The sequence below is a fragment of the Canis lupus genome, chromosome 32, assembly GCF_048164855.1.
Source record: "Canis lupus baileyi chromosome 32, mCanLup2.hap1, whole genome shotgun sequence".
In the NCBI taxonomy this organism is placed as follows: domain Eukaryota; kingdom Metazoa; phylum Chordata; class Mammalia; order Carnivora; family Canidae; genus Canis; species Canis lupus.
This window is the reverse complement of record NC_132869.1, coordinates 26,498,986-26,522,408: the sequence shown is the minus strand read 5'-3', so window position 1 is coordinate 26,522,408 and position 23,423 is coordinate 26,498,986. Positions and strand designations below refer to the sequence as shown.

Here is a 23,423-nt window from a genome sequence, read left to right as displayed (position 1 = left end):
TTATATGGTCTTTTAATCCCATTCTTTCCCACTGTTTCTTTTCACAAGAATCTAGATAGAAGACTCTACAGAAGACACAGCAGTACAATTAACGTCACGGTCATAATTGAAACCATGCCGGGCTGTTGTATGTCTTGTAAAGGGAAATAGATGTAGTGCTTAGTGTTTGGATTGGAACATTAAACATTGTCTTTTTTTTCCCCTCTCTCTCATACACAGCCTTGGCACTGTATAAAACATCATCGAATCTTCCAACAGTACTAGCTAATCATTCTGGCAAGGATTTCAGGGGAGGCTCAAATTAAACGCTTACAGTAGAGACAAGAAGTCTTCTCTTTCCAAAATATAGAAGAAAGTAATCTTTGGCTTGGGGGAGGGGGGGCAAAGATTTTTGAGAGGTTTTAGTATTTTTTTTTAAGAGTTCCACAAGCTGCAGGTTTCTGTGGATTTGATTAGAGAATGAAACAGAAAATGAGAGGTTGGTTTAAGGTCTGCGGCTCCTAAACCACCCAGGGAAATCCCACGTGGATCAGGACATGGGTGAGGTCTGTCACCTTAATTGCGGGCACTCAAACCTGCTCTTCTCGCCCTTCTCCAGGCTCTCGGAGCTTCAGCTTTCTCTGACAGGACAAGAGCCGCTTGTCAGCCAGCTCCAGCTCAATTACCGCACTCCAAGATTTATATACTGTAGATGGAATTAAAACATCACTGTGGACTCCCAAGTTTATAAACAACTAAGGGGAAAAGAAATTGGGTGTTTGGTGAAGGCAAGACACTTGTATATTTTTGCAAGCTTGCCAGGGCCAGTGAGAATCTTTCAAGGGTGGCAGCTGAGATGCTTCAGGCAGAAACACATTGTGGTCAAGGGCTGAAGCCAGGGGACCAGGATTTCTGTTTTCTTTCTTAATGAAATTATCAATGACACCTGATAGTACTGAGGTTCATCCCTGTGCTTATGACAATACAAGCTTAATATCCTTCTTAAAAAAGCAGTTTAAACTGTTTGAGGTCTCCAATTCAGATACTGGCATGTAGTTCTCCGCCTCCCATTAGTTTATTTTGCAAGGGAAAGAAGACAAATGAGCAGTTTTGCATACTCACCAGTCAATAGGGCTTCTTTTCTGTCCTTGCATGCTTTGTGACAATACCTGTATCTAAAGAAAAGGCACCACCTTGAAGTGCACGTTGACTTAACAGCCAGTTTTCTTTTCTAGCTCTTCCGCACCCAGTCTGAAATTCCTGATATAAAATCACAAATGCAAGAAAAAAGCTTTCATACACAAGAACTTACGGGAACCAAAGTCTCATTTTAAAAAACCTATAAAACGATAACAGTGAAAAACCAAACAAAAACAAAGAAAAAACAAAGACTCCCTTTTCACCATGAGATTTCCTTTGGTGGGTCGTTGGGCTATAGTAATTTGCTGAACAGAGAGAAAAGGAGAGATTTTCAAGGTCACTCCTATTCTCTTCTTAATGAAGTCATTAAAATACCCAAACATCTATACTTTGTGGTGGGACAAGATTTATGTTGAGGACCAGTCTGAGAAATCCGAGCAGTCACAGCTTGAAAACGCAGTCGTAGAGGAATATTTTTTCATTTATCAACCTTGAGTTTTTTTTCCTTTCAGTGGAACTTCCCCCTGCTGATGTTTGCTTGGAAAATTGCTCCCGCTCTTTGCTGTGGCAATACAGTAGTTATTAAACCAGCAGAACAAACACCACTCAGCGCGCTCTACATGGGAGCCCTCATCAAAGAGGTAAGAGAAGCCGACTTTAGGAGTGGCTCCCACTCCCCTCGTAGTTGGGGCCTCTACTGGAGCATATCCGATTTAATGTGCTTCCTCAGCTCTCACAGGCCACATTTCCTCCGATTCTGTTTTGTTAGGCTGGCTTTCCGCCGGGAGTCATCAATATTTTGCCAGGATACGGGCCAACGGCTGGGGCAGCCATAGCTTCTCACATTGGCATCGACAAGATTGCGTTCACAGGGTCAACTGAGGTAGGTAGCTGAGAAGCCATGGGTTGAGGGACAGTCCTGCAAATGAGAGGGTTTGAAAGAAGACGTTATGTGTTACCTATAGGCGGGACACCAAAAGGGCAGGGAGTGTCCAAGCCCTCAAAGGGTGGTGGGGGTACTTGCTGGAAGACCTGAGAGTGGCAAAGTAAAGCTGTGCATTGACCTTCCGATGGTGCGGCTCTTGGGGCCTTTTTCGTGATGCCATCTGTGTAAAACCTGTCCCAGAAAACACAAAAACACCCTGTTATATTTCAAAGGAAAAGAACACTTCTCAGAGGCAAAAAGAAGCACACAAACAAAATCTATCCCAGAAGCTGAGACTCTAAACACTTTTCTGAGTCAAGGACATTAATGGCAGAAGCAGGTTAAGAAACTGGAAGTCCAAACGAATCTCCAGTAGAGATTAAAATGGAAACACAGTGCTCTTTCTCTTCACTATTTCACCAAACCTGTAGATGCGGTTGGCATCTATGCCCCTGAGCCGTAAGGGATGGTGAAGAGCACAGGAGTCAGCAAACATTTCCAGTAAAAGGCCGGATAGCAACTATTAGAGACCTTGCAGGTAATGTGGTTTCTGTTGGGACTACTCACTCTGCCCTCGTAAAGCTTGAAGCAGCAGTCATAGGTGATGGCCAAGCTGAGCATGACCTCAGGCCCAGAAAGCTGTATTTATAGATACTGAAATTTGAATATCATATAATTTTTACACATCCCAAAATAATAATCTTCTTTTGATTCTTCCCCGCCTGCCCCCAACCATTTAAAAAACACAAAAACTGTTTTTAGTTTGCAGACCATACTAAAAGAGGCAGTAGGCTAAATTCGGCTCGAGGGCCATAGTTTGTGCTTAGAAAGATTTATTACAAAATGTTACTCTAAATGTCTTGGTTCAGGTAACAGAGATGATAAGAAAGAAGGTCTGATTGATTGTTTCAAGTAGAACTTCACAGATGACATCCCCATTCAACAAAAGATGCGTGCAGATCTGGAACAGTGCTGCCTAACAGAAATACAATGACAGTAACATTTGTAATTTAAAATTTGCTATTGGCCCCATGAAAAAAGTTTAAAACAAGTGAAATTAATTATAACAAAATATTTTATTTAATCCAGTATTTCCAAAGTATTATCATTTCCACTTATGATCAATATAAAAAGTCACTGTCACAGTATTTTGCATTCTGTTTCTGGCATGTATTTTACATTTACAGCACATCTCAATGCACACTAGCCCCTTTGTGGGTGCTCTGAGCCACATGTGGCTAGTGACTACCACACTGAACAGCACAGGCATAGGGGCTTGACTCTATCAGCGGATGCATTGAATGATACTTGGTTAAATTGACTCATGTTAAAAATTTTCCTGAGAGATTGGTTAATAAACCTGTTAATTTATAGTTAGAGATTCTTGAGTTTTAGGTTTATAAAGAGTTAACCTTGTTTCCAAACCTCATATTCTAGTTGTACTTGTTACAGTAATTTGCAGTTTTAATGAAATATATAAACCAAAATTGTGGACGTGAAAGGAAATTAGAGTTCCTATTTAAGCTAAGTCCGGTGCTTTGAAAAGATTTGCTAAGGGCTAGATGCCTTAAAAACTGCAATCAACTAGGAGTGGGCAAGACAATTATAAAAAGTTGGGGGAAAATATAAAGCTAGATAGAATGTGCACCTGGCTTGCTTTGCAAATATTTTTAAGTCTTCGATCCACTTTAAAGAAACTGAAACCAGAAATCCTAAACAGTGTTTTAGGGGTATAGTTTCATCAGAAAGGAAAGGTAAACCCATAATTAAAGAAAAGTCCTTGGTTCCATATCCAAAGACTAGAGAATGAACGTACATATTTTTTAAATTAAAATGAAATATCTAAAGACCTTTCCCTGCTTTAACCTTTTTAAAAATTAACCAGTCATGGGGCATCTGGGTGATTCAGCCGGTGAAGCATCCGAATCTTGATTGTGGCTAAGATCATGATCTCAGGGTGGTGAGATCGAGCCCCATGTCTGGCTCCATGCTGGACATGGAGTCTGCGTAAGATTTTCTCTCTCCCTCTCTTTCTGCCCCTCCTTGCATTTGCATGCTTGCATGCTCACGCAGACGTACTCTCTCTCTCTCAAAAATTAATTAATTAATTAATTAATTAACCAGTCAGTGGTCCAGATTGAGTCAGTTTAGGGCTTTCTACTGTATAATATTTCTTTAATAATACGAGATCGTAATATATAAAATGAGATATAGCAGCTTATATGCAGTAATTACAGATCTCCTTCATTCATTTTAAGAGCTGAGTGGCATACTCTTGCGTCAGTGTATCATCATAGTTCAATTAATCCTTACTAATATACACTTCAGGGTTTTAGGAGGCTTTTTTTCACTTTTTTTCGCTATCACACAGATCCCTGAAATGAAAATCTTTGGAGATCTAAGATAAATTTTTTTTCATACATATTAGACATTCTGCTAGATACAGTTTAGAAATGGAATTGTGAAATAAAAGAATGTTTATGTTTTAATTTGCTTATAACCAAGAATGCATTAGAGTGATGGTTTCATTTATAAAATCTCATTATGTATTAAGTATGCTAATTCTGTGTTCCTTGTAGGATTTGCAAATACTCTCAGTTCTTTGCTTTTTAACTTTTCAAAAATAGAATTATTTGCCATGCACAAGTTTTAAATTTGTGTGTAGTCTTTTCTTTTATTCTTTTCATGGCTTCTGGGTTTCCTGTCATCCTTAAAGAAATCCTTTTAAGATGATACAGATGGTACTTAACATTTTCTTTCAGTATCTTTATAGTTTTGTTTTGTTTAATTCTTTAATCTGGTTGGAGTTTATTTGCTTGTGTAATGAAAGGTGAGACCTAAATTTATTTTTTATTTTTATAAGTTTTCATTTAAATTCCAGTTAACATACACTGTAATACTTCAGATTGTACAATGTAGTGATACAACACTTCCATACCATACCCAGTCCTCATCACAAGTGCACTCCTTAATCCCCATCACCTATCACCTATTCCACCCATCCCACCCCTACCCCTACCCCTACCCCCACCCCCACCCCAGTAACCATCAGTGTGTCATCTACAGTTAAGAGTTTGTTTCTTGGTTTGCCTCTCTCTCTCTTTCTCTGTCTCTTTTCCCTTTGCTCATTTGTTCTGTTTCTTAAATTCCACACATGAGTGAAATCATATGGTATTTGTCTTTGACTGACTTATTTCACTTAGCATTATACTCTCTAGATCTATCCACATCATTATAAATGGCAAGATTTCATTCTTTTATGGCTGAGTAATATTCCATTGTATATATACACCACATCTTTATCCATTCATCAATTGATGGATGTTAGGGCTGTTTCCATAGTTTGACTATTGTAGATAATGCTACTATAAACATCGGGGTGCATGTTTCCCTTCAAATCAGTATTTTTTTATTCTTTGGGTAAATACCTAGTAGTGAAAATCCTGGGTTGTAGGGTAGTTCTATTTTTAACCTTTTGAGGAACCTTCATACTGTTTTTCAGAGTGGCTTCACCAGTTTGCTTCCTCAACAGTGCAGAAATGTTCCCCTTTCTCTGCATCCTTCCCAACACCTGTTGTTTCCTGCGTTGTTGATTTTAGCCATTTAGACAGGTGTGAAGTGATATCTCGTTGTAGTTTGATTTGTATTTCCCTGCTGATCAGTGATTTTGACTAAGTTTATTTTTTATAACTGAGTATCAGTTACTCCAACACCATTTATTAAACAACCTATCCTTTTGCAGCTAATTTGAATACAACAGTAACATTATATGATAAATTTCTACATATACATGTTTCTGTTTTAGGACTCAAAATTTTATTTGTCTGTTCTTTCACTAGTACCAGATTGCTTTAATTACTAGGTTTTAAAAGATGTTGCAATAGGGGCTCCTGGGTGGTTCAGTTGGTTAAGTGTCCAACTCTTGATTTTGGCTCAGGTCATGACCTCAGGGTCTTGGGATCCGGCCCCACCTTCAACTCTCTTTCCCCCTGCCCCCCCAAATAAATCTTAAAAAAATATGTTGCCGTATAGCAGACAAGATACCCTCTTGTTTTTTCAAAACCTCTTAGCTATTCTTGCCCATTCTTTCAGATAAAATTTCAAATTGAATTTCTTTGCCTTCTCCCTAAAAACTCTCATTGGAATGTTGACTGGTGTTACCTATCTACTAAATTGAGGTTGCATGCTTTCTGTACAAGACTTACTTCTCTTCTAGGAGCACCATGCAAATCTTTTCATTTTACATGTCAGTCATGTAGATTGTTAAAGTCACAATATCATGTATTGGCAAGTAACATCGATGGATGACCCAATCTTTCAGGCTAGATAAGAAGTGGCATAGAGAGGGGCACCTCGGTGGCTCAGTTGGTTAAGCATCTGCCTTTGGCTCAGGTCATGATCCCAGGTTCCTGGGATCGAGCTCCCTGCTTCTCTCTCTTCCCCCCTCTCCTCCCCTCCTCTTTCTCATGTTCTCTCTCTCAAATAAATAAATGAAATCTTAAAAACAAAAAAGTAGCATAGTGAATCAGTAAGACCATAAGTACTTGTTTCCGGGATGCTTGGGTTCAAATCTCTGTCTTGCCATCTCTTGTCTTTAAGATTTTTTTCCAACTTTTTAAAAGACTTCATTGAAGTATAAAGCACATACAATAAAATGCCTAACACCAGATGTACACAAAATTATTCATATAATCATTGCCCAAATAAAGATACAGAACATTTCCATACCCTAAAAAGATGTTTCATGCCTCTTTATGGGTAGTATCCTTGGCCCCAGGCAACCACTGATCCTTTTTGTATTTTTGCCCATTCTAGAATTTTATATAAATGGAGTAATGCAATACGTACTCTCCTGTGTTTTTTTTTTATTGTCGTTTAATATTAAAGAATTACTGATGTGGTTGGATGTAAATCTCCCATCCTGGTTTTTGTTTTCTACTTGTCCCATCTGTTTTTTTGTTCCTCTTTTCCTCCTTTTTCTACCTTCTTTTGGGTGAAGTGAGTACTCCATTTTATCTTCTATTTTGGATTATTAGGTTTACTTCTTTCTAAAGTGTTTGCTTTTAGTAATTACAATATGCATGTTAATCATAGTCTATCATTAAATATGGTGATTACTTCATATATAATATAGTGGCTGTACAAGAGAATTCTATTTTTCATCCCATCCTTTATCCTGTTGCCCTGTAATTTACTACTATATATGCTGTGTACCCTTTCTGGCAAGTCAGCTATCTTTTAAGAAAATTTAAAGTGAGAAAACAAAATTATTTTACATTTACTCACAAACTTGCCATTTCTGTCCTTCTTCTTTTGTTGGTTGTAGACCCAGGTGTCTTTCCAAATACGAATTTCCCTGCATTACCATCTTTCTTTAACATTTAGAGTGCAGCTTGTTAGCAGCAACTTCTCTTGGCTTTTGTCTGAAAATGTATTTTGTTTTCTTTTTTTTAAAGATTTTTTTCTGAATATAGAATTCTGATTTGACAGTTTTTGTTTTATTTTGCTCTCAACACTATAAAAATACCATTCTGTTTTCTGGCTTGTACTGTTTCTGATGAGAACTTAGCAGTCATTATCTTTGTTTTTACCACATGTAGTATTTTTTCTCTGGATGCTTTTAAGATATTCTCTTTTCACTAGTTTTAAATAATTTGAGTTTTATATGCTTCGGTGTAGTTTTCTTTGTTTTTTCCCTTTAATTGAGGTTCATTGAAAATTTTTGGATCTAAGAGTTTATAGCTGGATCTGTAAATTTATAGTTTTCATCAAATTTGGAAAACTTTGAACACTATGTTTTCAAATGTATATATAGTTTTCAAATATATATGTATTTTTTCTATATATATATATATATATATATATATGTAGTTTGTTTTCATGTCTGTTAATTTTGGGAAGGATTGTTACCATGTGGATTATGTTGTCTTTATTTAAAGAGTGCTGGGTTTGTTTGTGTTTAACAAATGGTTAAGTCACTTGTAGACAGCTTGACCCTTTTGACACTAAATTTTAAGCTTTGTTGGGACTAGTTTATTTTTTACTGAATATTGCAATTTACTGGGACGCCTGGGAGGCTCAGCAGTTGAATGTCTGCCTTCGGGTTAGGGTGTGATTCCAGAGTTCTGGGATCAAATCCCACATTGGGCTTTCTGCCTGTTTCTTCCTCTTCCTATGTCTCTGCTTTCTCTCTGTGTCTCTCATGAATAAATAAAATCTTTTCCAAAAATTAAAATAAAATTTACTAAGATAACGAAGATAAGTTCCTCCTGGAGCTTCTGCTGAGTGCTCCAGTGTTTAACAAGGTCTTTCCACTCTGGTTGGTCCAAACTCACATGTCACCCAGCCCTATATGAGCTCCAGGAATTATCAGCATACAGATGACCTGGTCTTGGTTCTTTATCCAGTTTCCTGGAGTCTCACCCTATGTATTCCTAGCTTAGCAATCGATTTTTAGACCTCATTCTCTCCCTCCGGTACTAAGCCCCTCACCTTTTAGCCACTAAACTCTGATCTTTTTCATCAGTTTAGTGAGACCACCCTGTTCTACTTGCTCTCCCCATCCCATGCTGCAGTCGAGAAAGTCTTTTGGTGGAGAAGTCTTCCCTTACTCGTTTCTCTCACCTATATGATCACAGTCCCAAACTGCCTGCTGGCCAGTTTGAAGACAGCGGTTTTATATACTTTTCTAGTTGTTTATAGTGGGAAGACAAGTCCATTGTCATTAATCCATTATGAACAGAAGCAGAAGCTTCTGTGGCATCTTTTGATTAATTTTGAAACTGTTCTTTGATTTCTTTCTTCATATTTTAGGGAGATCACTTATCCTCACAGTTTCTTCTTGTCCTCATTGCCTCAAATTGGATATATCATAGTCAGTGAGGTTATAAACGTATTTACTTCTTGGCCACATATGCAGATTCTTGCGGTGGCATTCTCTTTGGAGCCTATCTTAGACATTCTCATCACTTCAGGTAGTATCTGATGTGTAGTTAACAGGCATCATAAATATCCACTAGCTCTGTAAAGGAGGAAGGACTGAATTTGAGGGGGGAAAAAAGCTTAATCTCAGAGCTAAAGGGTAATGATTATGCTACACTCACCCCATCTTCCACCATAAAACACTATCACTATATCAGTAGTTCAAGATATTCAAGTTTAAATGAAAAGCTACCTCATTCAAAGATAATATTTAAGAAAAAGACAATTCTACCTCTTAATTCCACAGTTGTTCATATTCACAGCTGGGAAAGTGTAGGCCTATCTTCCTCTTCTCTGAGGAAAATGAAATGGTAGTGCTCTTGGGACCAATGGACAAAAAGGCCTTGGAGGAAAGTAACCCCCACTTTTGGGACCCTTGTGAGTGATGTGTTGCTGGACACTAGCAGATAATCAACAAGTACTGGCAACCATTCAATTCTTAGAATCATTTCCCAAGCCTGATATTAAGGACCAGCACTTTCAAAAGCTCGATAACGTGTTTTGCTGGGATGTGAAATGGAAGATGAGGTTTCAGTATTTGCCTCTCAAAAGCAAATGTAGTTTTCATTTTTCTGTCATTTCAGACAGCTCTACTTCTAACAGGCATTTAAACTTGAGTGCTGTAGATTTTATATTACATCAGTGTGTATCCTTAACAGTCTCTTCTGGAAGTGAGAAGCCTCATAGGGGTGGGAGGAAAAAAAAACAAACCTGGTCCTAAGAACCTAAATCCTGACACACGAGACATCTTGAGGGATTGGTGCGTTTAATTTTCTAGCACCCCAAACACTTGATAGAGTGAACCAACACTGGACAGCAGAAGTTCAGTGACGGCTACAACAGAATCTTATTGTTCTAGTGGAAATATTTAATATTCAGAGGACACAGAAATGGGCCAAAGTTAGGTAGAAAATTAGGTTTTATCCTACACTTATTTTTCATAAATCAACTTTCTTTTCCTTGGATTATATCACCCTCCCCTATTTTCAGGCCGGGTTAATCTTCATCTGCAAAGCTATCCAGTGGCTTATCATAACCAAAGTTAGTCACTGAGCCAAACCTTTAGTAATCAATCCAATCAGTCTGATGATAACAAAGACCTGACCTCCTCAAAGAATCTCACATAAGTTTGGGAATTTTAGAGCTTTAATGTCATTAAACTTAAGTTAATTTCTTTCAATCCTTTATTGAGAGCCTCTTAAAGGAAAATAAAGTATTCCTTTTGCTAAATGAAAGCTTGAAAGAGCACTGCATCACAACACCACATTTTGCCCCTTTAAAAACAAAAACAAAAAAATGGAGAGGGCTGGAAAAAAAAAAGAGGAAATCACGTTTTCAGTAAGAAATTCCAAGCACAGTCTTCAAGTCATACTAAAAGAAATCAAGTTTAAATAAGCTATGTCAGATCCCTCTGAAAAAAACTAGATATAATTTAAACCTCTAGAATGGTGGTGTGATTTGTTCACAGTACGTGTTATTATTTTATCCTTCCAGCCCTCAGATGCCTATCTGTAGATAAGGGATGAAGGTATCTAATTCTAATCCATGGATTTTGAAGCTATAATAAGCTAATGTAACATGTTTAAGACGAGGGCCTGGTTCTCTTAGTAAAGCAGCAGTAAATATTAGCTATCATTGTTTTCTATTAATTTTCAAATGAAATTTATAGAATAATTTATGCTTGAGGAAGTGGGGGGAGAATAGAAGGGGGCTGGATTCAGCCAACCTGGGACCTGCTGTGTGACCTTTGGCAAATTATTTAGTCTTTCGGACCTCTCATTTCTTCATCTATTAAGAGAGGCTATGAATAACTCCTAATTCCTGCTGTCCTCTAGCAGTTTTACTTTCCATTTGTTTGTCTTATGGCTTTTATAAATAGTTTACAAATATTTTTGTCCTCTAATAAATGTGGGGGTGTCTTTGTTTTTGCTGTTCTATTTTACTTTTTTGAAAGATCACCTAGGTACTCGCTTGGATTAATTGATTTTGAATCCTTTTTTCCTTTTAACTGGAATAGTGTACTCGATTTAGAGAGCCTGCTAGAAGAGGACACTTGGTACTTATTAAGGAACTTGTGTATGATTCCACTGTGGCCTAGAGCAGGGGCCACTCCCACAGCCTGTATTTGCCAGAACCAAATCCCGAACCAGGGAGAATTTCTTTGTGGCAAAGTGTAAAGTGGTTACCATGTTTTCCAATAATTTTTCAGGGACTCTCTCACCTACAGGGACTGGAGGGGGGAGACTCGCAGAGGGCAGAGGGGCTTGTTTAAATGCAGATTCCTAGGCATCACCACCTAGGAGCCTCTAAGTCAAAACACTAGGAAATAAGGTCCAGGAATTCTCATTTGAATAAGCTTTTCTAGTGATTCTTATGTTCATTAACTTTCAGGAATCACTAGTTGATACATAATTGGACTAGTTGAGTCATACCCCAGGACATGTTCCTAGGCCCATTTAAGAAAACAACTACAAGTCTTGAGTTTGTTAACCTGTGCCAAAGAAAACATCTATGCGAATGGACAGCTGCCACTCACAACGTCCGCTGTCTGTAACTTCATCACAGGGATACTAGCTCTTCTCAGTGCCAGAAGGGGGAAAAAAATGAATTCAAAATCAATTTAGTACAACAAGGACTTCCCAAGCATTCCCTCTACCCTTCATAATTTCTCAAAAGAGAAACAGCAAAAAGGGCCTATGTTTTATTTAGAAGTTGACAGACTTTTCCAAAAGCTCACACATACTACAAACCTATGCAGTATTGGCAATCAGGGAAAACGCTGACCGAACACAGGGGAGCTCGTTGTCACGGGGGCAGAGTTCTGCAGTGGTTATATTTCTCAGAAGGAGCTGTAACTCATGCAGTGCAACTGTAAAGTGCCAAGGCTCTTTCCTTATTTCCATAAGCTGCACCTCTTGAACAAGAACTGTAGCAACTCCTTTGCCACTTCTCAGTCTGTGTACAGCTAATGACGTATGTCTCCTTCCTGCTCCGCATGTGCTGGAGCAGCCCCAGAGCCCCGAAAGGCCCAGACGGACTTGCCAGCCGCCACAGAGAGAGGACTTTGAGACTCTGAGTCCTTTTTCATCCAGTAGACATTTGGACTCCTCCTGTATGCCAGGCAGTGCTAAATGCCCTTAATCACTTCTTGTTTTACAAATGACCTTGGGCCTTCCCTGGCTCACAGAGCATAGAACGGACACTCTGGAAGGTCACCTGAGTTCTTCGTGAGCTTTCTCCTCCCTCTCTTTGGTAGTTTCTTTGTGCTTCAGGCCTGTTTCTCAGAAGGTTCTCTAGACTTAGCATAGCTCCAAGGCTGTGGCACCGTTGTGTGCCCCCTGCAGAGGCCGTTCAAGGGAGCCCAGAGAATCAGCTGGTGAATTCATAGAAAATTTTACACTCCAGGCTTAGCTGCTCAGATTTTCTTCTTACAAGCCATCTTTGTTGCCTTAGCCCTTAACCTGCATAAAAGCGCTATTCCTAAGGGAAGGTATAAGGTTCATTTCAGTCATAACTCTTGGTTTCTGAACTTGGGAATAAACCACCATTTCCCATTCCAACTCTTCCTTCCCAGAAGACCATCAGTAAAAAAAATTTTTCACCTATAGTAACTTAACTGGCTCATTTTAATTTTTAATTTGTCAATATGAGATAATCCAGTGAGGGAGTCAACACAGTACGTCATTTAGGATATTTCCTTAAAGTAGTTCACTGTAGTTATTACCCTCTTTTTTGAGCTTTAGACTTCTGCTTCTCACTGCAGAGTGGATGTCCGAACTCCTCCAGGTAACAGACAAGTCGGTTCCTGACCTGGCCCTGCCCCTTCCCCTTTCTCCAGCCTTCCCAGACTGCTTGCACCACGGCATGGGCCATGCCTTTCGGTTGTGTGCCCTCCTCTCCATTATCTGCCCCTTGACCCCTAGCACAGTGGTTTTGTTATGTCTTCTGTGCAGGTGAATGAGAACTGGTCTACTTCTGTAGTAAGTGTGGTGCTTCATTCTTACTGAGACTGATTATCTCAAATGTTGCCTCTTTCTAGTTCTAATCATAATTGCTTCTTTTGCCCTTTAATCTGTTCTTTCTCTTCAGCACCTTTGGCTTTCCTGTTTTTTTTTCCCCCCATCACTTCTTTCTCCCTGTCAAGCTTAAATTATCTTAACATTTGACTTATACCTACCGCATTTGACTTTAATACTGGATGGTTTTCATTAAAACCATCCGGGGCAATGCTGGGTGGCTCAGTGGTTGAGCGTCTCCCTTTGGCTCCAGACGTGATCCCAGGGTCCTGGGATTGAGTCCCACATCAGGCTCCCCACAAGGAGCCTGCTTCTCCCTCTGCCTAGGTCTCTGCCTCTCTCTCTATGTCTCTCATGAATTAAAAAACAAAAACAAAAAAAAACACAAAGCTACCAGGTCATATATAGTCAGGTAAATTAAATATAATTTCCCCTATCAACAGACCACAAAGTCCAAATAAACACATCTATTTGTTGTGTCTAATAAAGTAATGTGTATTCCATTGTTTAATGTATCTTTATTGACAGCTTTATTGGGGTGTAATTGATACACAGTAAATTACACATAAATGTACAATTTGATACGTCTTAATGTATGTATTTACCCGTGGAACCCTCACCACCGTTCAGAGAGCAGACACCTCCATCACCTTGGGAAGTTTTCTGCTGGCCCTTTGTGATCTCCTCTCTCCCTTCACCCCCCTTCCCATTCCTAGGCACTGATCTGCTTTTTTACGACTGCAGCTTGTTTGTGTTTTTTTAATTTCGTATAACTAGAAACACACTGTATGTACTCTTCTAACTGTTCTTGCTTACACAGTAATGTTAAAATCCATCTTTGTTGTGTATCTTAGTAATTCATTCCTTCTTGTTGCTGAGTTGCATGAGTTCCAGTGAGTTCCATTTTATGGATATATCACAATTTGTTTATCCAGTCATCTGTTGGTGGACATTTAAGTCGCTTCTAGTTTGGAATTACTGTCAGTAAAAGTTCCTATGACCATTTCATGTGCAAGTGTTTGTGCATCTGTGTGTGTGTGTGTGTGTGTATATATATATATATTTCTGTTAGTCTTGGGTTAAATACCTAGAAATGGAATCGCTGGATCGTAAGGTAGATTAAGAAACTGCCAAACTATTTTCCAAAGTAATCGTATCATCTTACATTCCTCCCAGCAATGTGTAAGGTTTCCAACTTCCCTACCTCTTCTCCAGCATTTGGTATGGTTGGTCTTTCTAATTTTGGCCATTCTGATAAATGTATAGTGTTATCTCAACAGAGTGTTTTAAATATGTATATATAGACTGTGAGAGAGAGAGAGGTTGGGAACTTTTGACTATGCACCACATTCTTTTAAAGTTTTTTTAAAATTACAGAAGCCCATTTGAAAACATTTTGCTATAAATTTATTTCATAAATACATAATTAATGCCAAATTCCACCTGATTATAAGTTAACTTTCTGAGTTTATTTTCTGTGAAATGGGGAGTGACTCCTTAGTTTATGAAGTGGTTGTGAGCATTCAACTAGACAACATCTGCAGAAGATCCCATTACTGGCTTATAACTGATTCTTCTGGGCTGTGAGTTGAAATCACGCATTGTATATATTAGTTATCCTTAACCGTTTTTGAAATTAGGTAATAATCAGTCCAAACCTTATCATGAGGCAGATCAACATAACATACCTAATGTGGCATAATTGAAAGTCAGTTCTCATCATTTTTTTAAAAAACGCTTATTAAAATAGTTTACAGGTGATTTTGGTATATCAGTTGGAGATCCTTTCCTCTTATTTCTAGAATCCTATCACTTATGCATTTATGTGCATGATCTATAGGTAGTTGATTTTATGTGGTGTTTCCATTGCACATTTTTTACTTTTGGAAGCTGGCCCTCCTCACTGCAATGTTAGTTTCTGAAGCACAGGAGCTAAAATTCTGAGTGCATACATACTGACAGTTGTGGTCCTGGAAGAGAGTAAAGCACCTGCTTTGTAGATGGAGAACCTGCAAGACAGGCTGTCTCCATACTTACTGTTTTTATGTTAGCCCCCCTTCGAAGAATTTGGTTTATTTAAACTAAAACAAAAGCAATTCACCCTTTTCTCCCACTCACCATCCCCTGCGTCTGGCAACCCACCAGTCTGAGCTCTGGATCTGTGAACTTATTTTATATGTGTATAAATATATATACATATATATAATATTTCTCTCTCTAGACAGGTTTGCATGTAAATATATGTATATATGTGTAATATATATGTGTATATTATACATATATGTATTATAGATACATGTATACATATATAAAATATATCTTAGATTCCACTATAAGAGAACTCATACAGCATTAGTCTTTCTCTGATTTATTTCACTTAACATAATGCCCTTGAGGTTCACCCATATTGTCACAGAGAGCAACAGTTTAATTTTTTTATGACTGAATAATATTTTATTGTTTACATATATCACAATTTCTTTATCTAGTCACCCATTAATGGACATAGTTCTTTTTTTCCATATCTTGGCTATTGTAAATAATGCTGCAATGAACACGAGGGTTTAGATATCTTTTTGAATTTGTGTTTTTGTTTTCTTCAGATAAGTACCCAGAAGTTGGATTGATTGTTGGATCATATGATAGGTCTATCTTTAATATTTTTAGGAACATCCATACTATTTTTCATAATGGTTGCACTATTCCCACCAAGAGTACCTAAGGGTTCCTTTCTCCATGTCCTTGCCAACACTTGCTGTTTCTAGTATTTTTGATTCTAGCCATTCTGAGAGGTGTGAGGTGATATCTCATTGTGGATTTGATTTGCATTTCCCTGCTGATGAGTGATGTTGAGCATCTTTCCATGTGTATGTTGGTCATCTGTATATTTTCTTTGATGAAGTATATTTTAATATTCCTCATTTTACTGTATTATTGTTATTTTATTTGTTTTATTGTTGAATTTTAAAAATTCTTCATGTATTTTGGGTACAGGTTCATTGTACTTTGCAAGTATTTTCTCCTACTCTGTGGCTTATCTTTTCATTCTCTCAACAGTGTCTTCTGTAGAGCAGAAGTTCTTAATTTTCATGACATCCAGTTTATTGATTCATTAATTTTTCAATTTTGTGGATAGGCTTTTGGTGTCACGCTTGAGGAATTTTCACCTGATTTAACATCACAAAGATCTTTTCTTATGTTTCTTCTAGAAATTTTACAGTTTCATATGTAACATTTAGGTCTGTGATCTCTTTTTAGTTAGTTTTTGTGAGGAACTAAGTTCTTTAAGAAAAAAAAAGTTGATACTAAGAGTTCCAGCACCATTTCTTGAAAAGGCTTTTTTTTTTCCCCTATGGAATTGACTTTGTGACTTTCCCATGCAGCAGTTGTCCATATTTGTAGGAGTCTTTTTTTTAGACTCTGTTCTCTTCCACTGATTCATGTGTGTGTCCATTTACCAATACCATACATTTTTTTATTACTGTACCTTTACATAACATGGGAAATTCTTTACCTTAACAGAAAGAACATTAAAAACTAAATATGTAATCTTCAAAGGTGCAGATCTTAAGTAGAGGGATCTAAGTGAGAAAGAGAGAAGGGAGAATTTGAGAAAGAGAATGAGGTGGAAGGTGGCCCTATGAAGAGTTTTGCTCTTAGAAATCCTCACAACAGTGAGCGAGCCTGTTGCAGTGTGCAGAGAGCAAATTTAAACCTACTTTTTCTGACACAGTCTGTATGTGATGTTTCTCTCTCTAGAAGGGCTTGCATTCACGTGGAGGGAACCCCTCTGATGGCCTTTAGAGTATCTCCTTGTTTCTTCCCTGGAACGATATCATTGACATTAGAAGACCCAAGGGAGAAGCATCTGTCTGGAATATGAAAGCCAGCTTATAATTATTCATGTTCATGGTGGTGGGTAGAGAATTTTCACAGGCAAATCCAGTGATCACATAATCCCCAAAGGCCTTTCCACCCTGTTCTCATTGGTCTTTTACTTCTTTATCCATCTGTTCTCTTAACTTTATACGCTGCTTGGGAAGTTGCATAGACTCTTCTAGAGGGAACATGTCACTTAAATGTGGATTTGAGCATGGCTCCAGGTCTGATGACCCTAGGCAGAGGAGACTTACTGGTACATCACAGAATGTCTGCAACAGTGACAAGAAGCTTGTTTGAGGTGGCTCCTTTCCATTTCACTGGAGCAAAAGGCCTTTGAAAAACAAACAGAGTTACTCAGATTAAAGATAGGATTAATTTCTCCTTATACAGCTAAATACATAAGCAATGCATGTAAATATTTAATAAGTGAATATAAAAGGGCCTTATAAACACAGAGTCAATAAACAACCTCAGCCCAGTACAGGAAAGCAGTTTGCACTTTGCTTGGTGTGGTGTTTTCTTTATTCAGTTAGATTAACAAACCGTGATTTCATCATCAGTCAACAAGATAGTAGAGAGACCATCAAAGCAAACTACAGGAGAGTCCAGATCGATCCGTGCCAAACAAATGTTTGTAGCTAACAGCTGTATTAGCACTGACTCTAATTGACGCAGCCGGGGTTCTCCTCTCACTTCCTAAGTGAGAGGGATGTCCTGTTGCATGGTCCGGACCCCCTCACTGCTGCTGGAGGCCATTCTCTCCTCTTGTAGCGTCACCACCTCTTTATAGGTGGGGGAGGCAGCCTACTAGTGTTTTAGCTATTTTTTGTTTTTAAAGGCTAGTGGGCCTCTCCCTCAGGGTGTGTCAGTCCACAAGTAATCCAGCACTTGAATCAAAAATACCAGTTTGATGTATCAAAGCTTTTGGGTATACAGGTCTTAAATTCTTTTTTTCCCCCTTTCTTAACACTTAAATCAAAACTGGAGTACTGAAGAACAAGAAGAGGTCTGCTGTGGCCTCTGCCTGCTAGCGGAGATTGTTGATTTGTTCTGCAGCAGGTCTCTCTCTGTGAAGCTCTGGATGATAATGAACAGGTCCTAAGATGCCCAACCCTTGAGTTAGTTCATCTGGCTGGTGGGAAATGTAGTACCATTGAGTTGTGTACTCTAGGAGTCTTCCTATCAAAGCAAACCAAAACATCAAACTCTTTTGCCTTTTTTATTTATCTGAAATATGAAAGGGAGGGTCCTATGTAGTTAACAAAAGAATGCTTAAGTGTACCAGCCAGCCAATCTGCAATATCTGTTAGCTGCAGATAGTGTGTTTCGCTGTTGGGATTCTTGTCCTAGCAGAGGAGACCTAATCCCCAGGAGGGCATCTGGTGAAGAGAAACTGTAGTGGAGCAGAAAGAACTGGAGGCTGGGGATAGACATTTGGAGTCCCATCCTGGCTCTGCCTCTCGGTGGGTGCCTATCAGCAAGTCATTTCTTGATCTCTCGGAGTCACATTTTTTTTTTTGACTACAAAATGGGGGGTGATTTCGCCTCACTGAAACAGCATGAAGATTAAATGAAGTCCTGTTTATGAGAGCAAGCAGCACAGAATGCGAGCTCAGCAGACAGTAATGTGGCGCAGCTAGGAAAGAGAAGCAGTGATGCAAGGTGAGAGACAAGTGTGGAAGAAATGCCTTTAAAAGTTCTTTGATCTCCTGGTTCTTAACCCTAGCAGTACATTGGAATGTTCTGGGGAACTTTTAAAAATAATCCAGAGTAAAATAATCAATCTCTGAAGGCAGAGTCCAGCCATAGGAAAAGTATTTAAGGGCCCCAGGAGCTCTGCAGCCAGAAGTAGATGAAGTCCTCCCCCTCATTAAAAAGAGGAAATTTAAACCAAAGATAAGTGAGGGAAGCCCAAAGCTATTCTTGTAGCTGTGGCAAAGTACAACTACCTCGGACATAGGCATCCTGTATTCCAATCTCCCACTTATTTCCATAAAGCCCTCCCAGTCTCTGATTTCCAGAGACCTCAAGAGCAGGTGGAGTGACCCAACAAATCTCTTTTATGTATGTCAGATAGATGGATGGGTGGATGGATGGATGGATGGATGGAGAATCTATCTGCTCACAAATTGAGTCTAGAAGACAGCTATTAAATAAGAATGGTGTAAGAGGTTTTTTGGATCAGAGGATCATGACCACCAGATTTCTAGGGAGGGTGGTTTCACAGAGGTAATGGCAGAAGTAGGTCTGGAAAAATGAATTTATCAGTAAGCAAGGGGAGGAAAGGCATTTTAGGCAGATGAAACAGCTTTTACGAAGACATAGAAGTACGTTTAGGGGAAGGCAAATGGTTTCATGTGGCTGGAAGGACAAGATGTGATGGTGGTTAGTGGCTATATTGGTTTTCATAATCTGAATTTGACAAAGTTTGGAAATTGTTGTTATCACTGAAATTAAAGGAACTGCTTAAATATCTTAGTCTTTTTATTTTCTGGTGGAAATCTGAACAGACTGATTTGGGCTATCGTTTCTAGGTATTTGAGAAAATGTGTGGGAAATATCAGAAAGGGAGACAGAACGTAAAGACTTCTAACTCTGGGAAACGAACTAGGGGTGGTAGAAGGGGAGGAGGGCGGGGGGTGGGAGTGAATGGGTGACGGGCACTGGGGGTTATTCTGTATGTTAGTAAATTGAACACCAATAAAAAAAAATATCGAATTACACATATTTTCAGCATTTCTATTTCTATCATAGGCAGTAAGCGCAACAGTGAAAAATAAAGGAGAGGAGGGAAAAAGCATAGAGTCAGTCTGTTTGATGTTTAAGAAACAAAAATATACTCCAAAAAACAGACATCTTCAACCAGTTTACTGAAATTTTTGTATTTTCTTTTAAAGGTGGCATATTTCTGAGAAAGAATCCACCCTTATTAATATATGTAATTAGCTAATTAATAAAAAGAAATACTTCTGAGAAAGAACCTATCCTAATATGGACAATTCAGTAATTAACAAAAGGAAAAATTTTTACCTAACATCAGAAACTCTGTCCAGGGAGCAACAGCCTTAAATACAGAGCACAGAGTGCATGGGGAGGCCTTTTTTTATTGTTCTGTATAACAAATCCTTTCCCTTGCAAAGCACCAAATTGCGTTTCCCTACCCTGCTGTATTGCAATGAACGTAGTCTGGTACACTGTGGCTCTTCCAGGGATACTCCTAATATCAATCTTGAAGCCTATTCAAAGCAAGGATGGGAGTCAGAGTTATCTGTGCCAACATTCCTGCTGAGAATTAGCCCAGTTCCATTATGTGTGGGGGAGCCCCCACTTCGCACCCTTACGCCTGTTTGGGGTACACAGATACAGCTGACTACAGGGAATGCAGAGTTAAGAAACCACATGGCAGGAACACTATCACTTACTCTTTCATAATGAGCTCCGTGCGGGGCAGGGAACTAAAAAATTAAATTAAATTAAATTTTAATTTTCTATCCTTCAGTGCAGCTGGGTACTTCAACAAAAAGCTACTTCTCCATAAGCAAGAAAAATGCAGAGGAATTGTGGACTCTCAGAACAAGCAAGGGCTCCAGGAGCCCTATGTGTCTTTTAAAACTCTTCCAACTGGAGTACTCCAGGCATTAACTGCTTGGCTTGTGCCTTCATTCGGCACATGAAGAAACTGAGGCTCGAGGAGCCTAACCCCTGTTTCCCACATTGAAACAGGGGTTAGGAGCCAAGCCACCGTTTGTAGTACCTGGATCTCCTGACTCCTGTGGGCCAAACTGCAGTCCCTAAACCTGAGTATTGTTATAATGAGCCAGCTCATCAGCAATAGGTTAGGAGAGGTTGCCTATTTTATCAGAATAGGAATTGGTTTTATGAATCCATCCCTATGGACTTGACCTTTAATCACTCACAAGGCCTGTGTGTCTTGCAGCCCCATTTGGGTCTTCATGCTCCTCCACCTCCTGACCAGAGCTGCACTTACCCCCAAGGAACACTGTTCACTACTTCCCCATCTCGGAAGGGCCAGTTAATCCCAGGCCTTGGTGTGGTGTCTGTATTTTGTTCTTCCTGAAATTGTCTAACTCTGTAGATTTTTGCTTCAGAAACTTTAGCATGAGGTTTGTACAAGTAGTATTTTAGGTTAGTTTGTACAGGACCTATCATGTTTTGTAAGTGGACATGGAGTCAGTTCTCACTTGAACTCTGTTTTTATGCATTACTTTTCCCTCTAAGAATCTCCTGCTTGGGGTGCCTGGGTGGCTCAGTTGGCTAAGCATCTGCCTTCAGCCCAGGTCATGATCCCGGGGTCCTGGGATAGAGCCCTGTGTCAGGCTACATGCTTAGCAAGGGGTCTACTTCTCCTTCTGTCCTTCCCCCCTGCTTCTGATCTCTCTCTCTCTCTCTCTCTGCCCCCCTAATAAATAAAACCTTAAAAAAAATCTATTGCTTTGAAGTTGTATCTGTTCTCCTGTCCATCATCTCTTTTCCCTTTTTGGTAATGTTAATGAGGAGTGCCTCCCATTTGGGGTCATTTACCCTCTCTCTCCCAGAGAGAATTCGTGAGTAATAGTACATCTCCAAAGCGCAGTTCTGTACATAAGGACCAGAGTGCTCTGACTGGCTTATAACAAACTACTGCAGAACCATAATCCCATCTGCTCAGATCTAGTATTAAATCTGACTCAGATATTTCTCCAAGTGAACCTCAAAGCTGCACTTAACTGAGCACCTACTAGGTTTATATGGCAGTCCTCTTAGCTGTGAGTTCCTTCCTGGTACAGGACTGTGCCCCACACTGCACCTGGCACAAAGTAGAACAGGAATATGTGTTGAATGAAGGGGACCAGTGAAAACTGGGTCTTCTCAGAGTGTCCTGTCCTGAGGCTGTTCTAGATGGGAATGGTTCTCCCATGGCCTAACACATCCAGTTGTTTCTTGAGGCTGAGCTGCAACTTGACCTTCTTCCAAAGATGAAGAGGAAAGGCATTATTCATCTGAGATTTGCCTTGCAATGTTTAGCACAAATTTGGTTTCTAAGGAAAGGCTGGCAAAGCACTGACACAGGAAAAATTATTCTTAGGTATTCTCTGATGACCATACACTGAGCGAGGTTTTTGTATAGTTACTGTAGCCATGAAAATAATCACTGGACAACATTTGTAGTCACAAATAACACCAACCCCTAGAACTTTTTGATTAATGTCAGGGAGTAGGGCTAACAGAAGTGTGATGCCAGCTGGGCCAGCATGCCCTTTACCAGCCCCAGACATTTATTCAGTGAATAGATGTGTGTGTGGAACCCGTGATCTCTCCGTGCTTTTGCTTGTTTTTTTAATGTCAGTCTGAAGGCAAAATACAGGCTTTGCAACTGATGGTTTGTGACCATCATTTGTAGCTACAAAAAGTGCTATTCCTCCTCACTTTAAAATCAATTTGGGGTTCACGGACAGGTTTTTGGTGGCATGCAGTACAATTTAGATGCTCGGTAAGTACAGAAAGGAAGACAGAAAGGGCAGAAAGTTGAGGGAGAGGGAGGCGCATAGAGGGAGTCACCCGCTCTGTGTGTGTCCTGGCATAGTCTGCCTGGGGTCTGACAGGCTCTGCAGCCACCTGCTGGGTAACCTGGTGACATCCATTGACTTCTGACTCTTAAGTTTGGTCATCGATAAAATGAGATAGTACCTACTGTGAAGGGTTTTTGAGAGACTTATACATGTAAATGTCTGACAGAATGACTCAGTAAATGTTAGTTTTTTATTATAATTCATAATCAGTTTGTGAATTCCAGTGATCGCTTTCTTTGAGAAAACACTTGCTTGTTTACCTTCCTGGACTTCAAGATGAGTCCCCAGCAGTGAATATGGATTCCTTAGCGCAGAGAGAGCCAAGAACCCTAGAATTCCTCGGGAGAACAGGTGGTCACAGAGGATAGCCCAGCCAGGGACTCCCCGTGGCTGCTGTCCCAGCTGCCCTACATACAGGTTTCCCCTCTTGCTGGGGCTCTCAGGCATCAGTCATAACTGTCACCTGATTGCTGCTTTCTTGCCAGAACGGAGCACCAGATTTCCTTTCCATTGTATACCTGTATTTTCTTCCTGAACGAGAGGGAGAGGGAGCTTGTTTGCCTGAGAACAGGGCCTTTATTCACCTGTCTTCCCAGGGACCTTACCTTGAGGTAGAAGACAGACAAGCTGGCAAGACGGGAGAAGGGCCATCTGGCTGGTGGGCTCATGCTCCCCCCCCCCCCCAGTAATCTTTAGGGCCACATGTTAGTACTTTTTAACCCTTTGGAGACTAGCATTTTCCTGCAATGAAAACTCTAGTTCTAGCTTTTTCAAAGACATCACTATTCCCTCCCCCCCCATGGTTAGGTTTCCTCAGAATTAAAGTATATTTTCTACATTTATTTTTTGCCATGAGGGAGGGTAATAATAAAAACATAAAAGCATTTAATCCAGTGAATGCTGGACTGAGGGAAGTCAGATCCTTTCCCC

The 23,423-nt window shown here is 39.5% G+C and overlaps 1 protein-coding gene across 1 annotated transcript in view; it reads left to right on the top strand.

The window, feature by feature from the left end:
* Positions 1-23,423, top strand: part of ALDH1A2 (aldehyde dehydrogenase 1 family member A2) — a 96,143-nt gene that overhangs the window by 56,564 nt on the left and 16,156 nt on the right. Inside the window, exons 6-7 of the mRNA XM_072808809.1 lie at positions 1,632-1,760; positions 1,889-2,002. Of these exons, the coding sequence (XP_072664910.1) occupies positions 1,632-1,760; positions 1,889-2,002 (243 nt within the window). The remainder of the gene's footprint in view (positions 1-1,631; positions 1,761-1,888; positions 2,003-23,423) is intronic.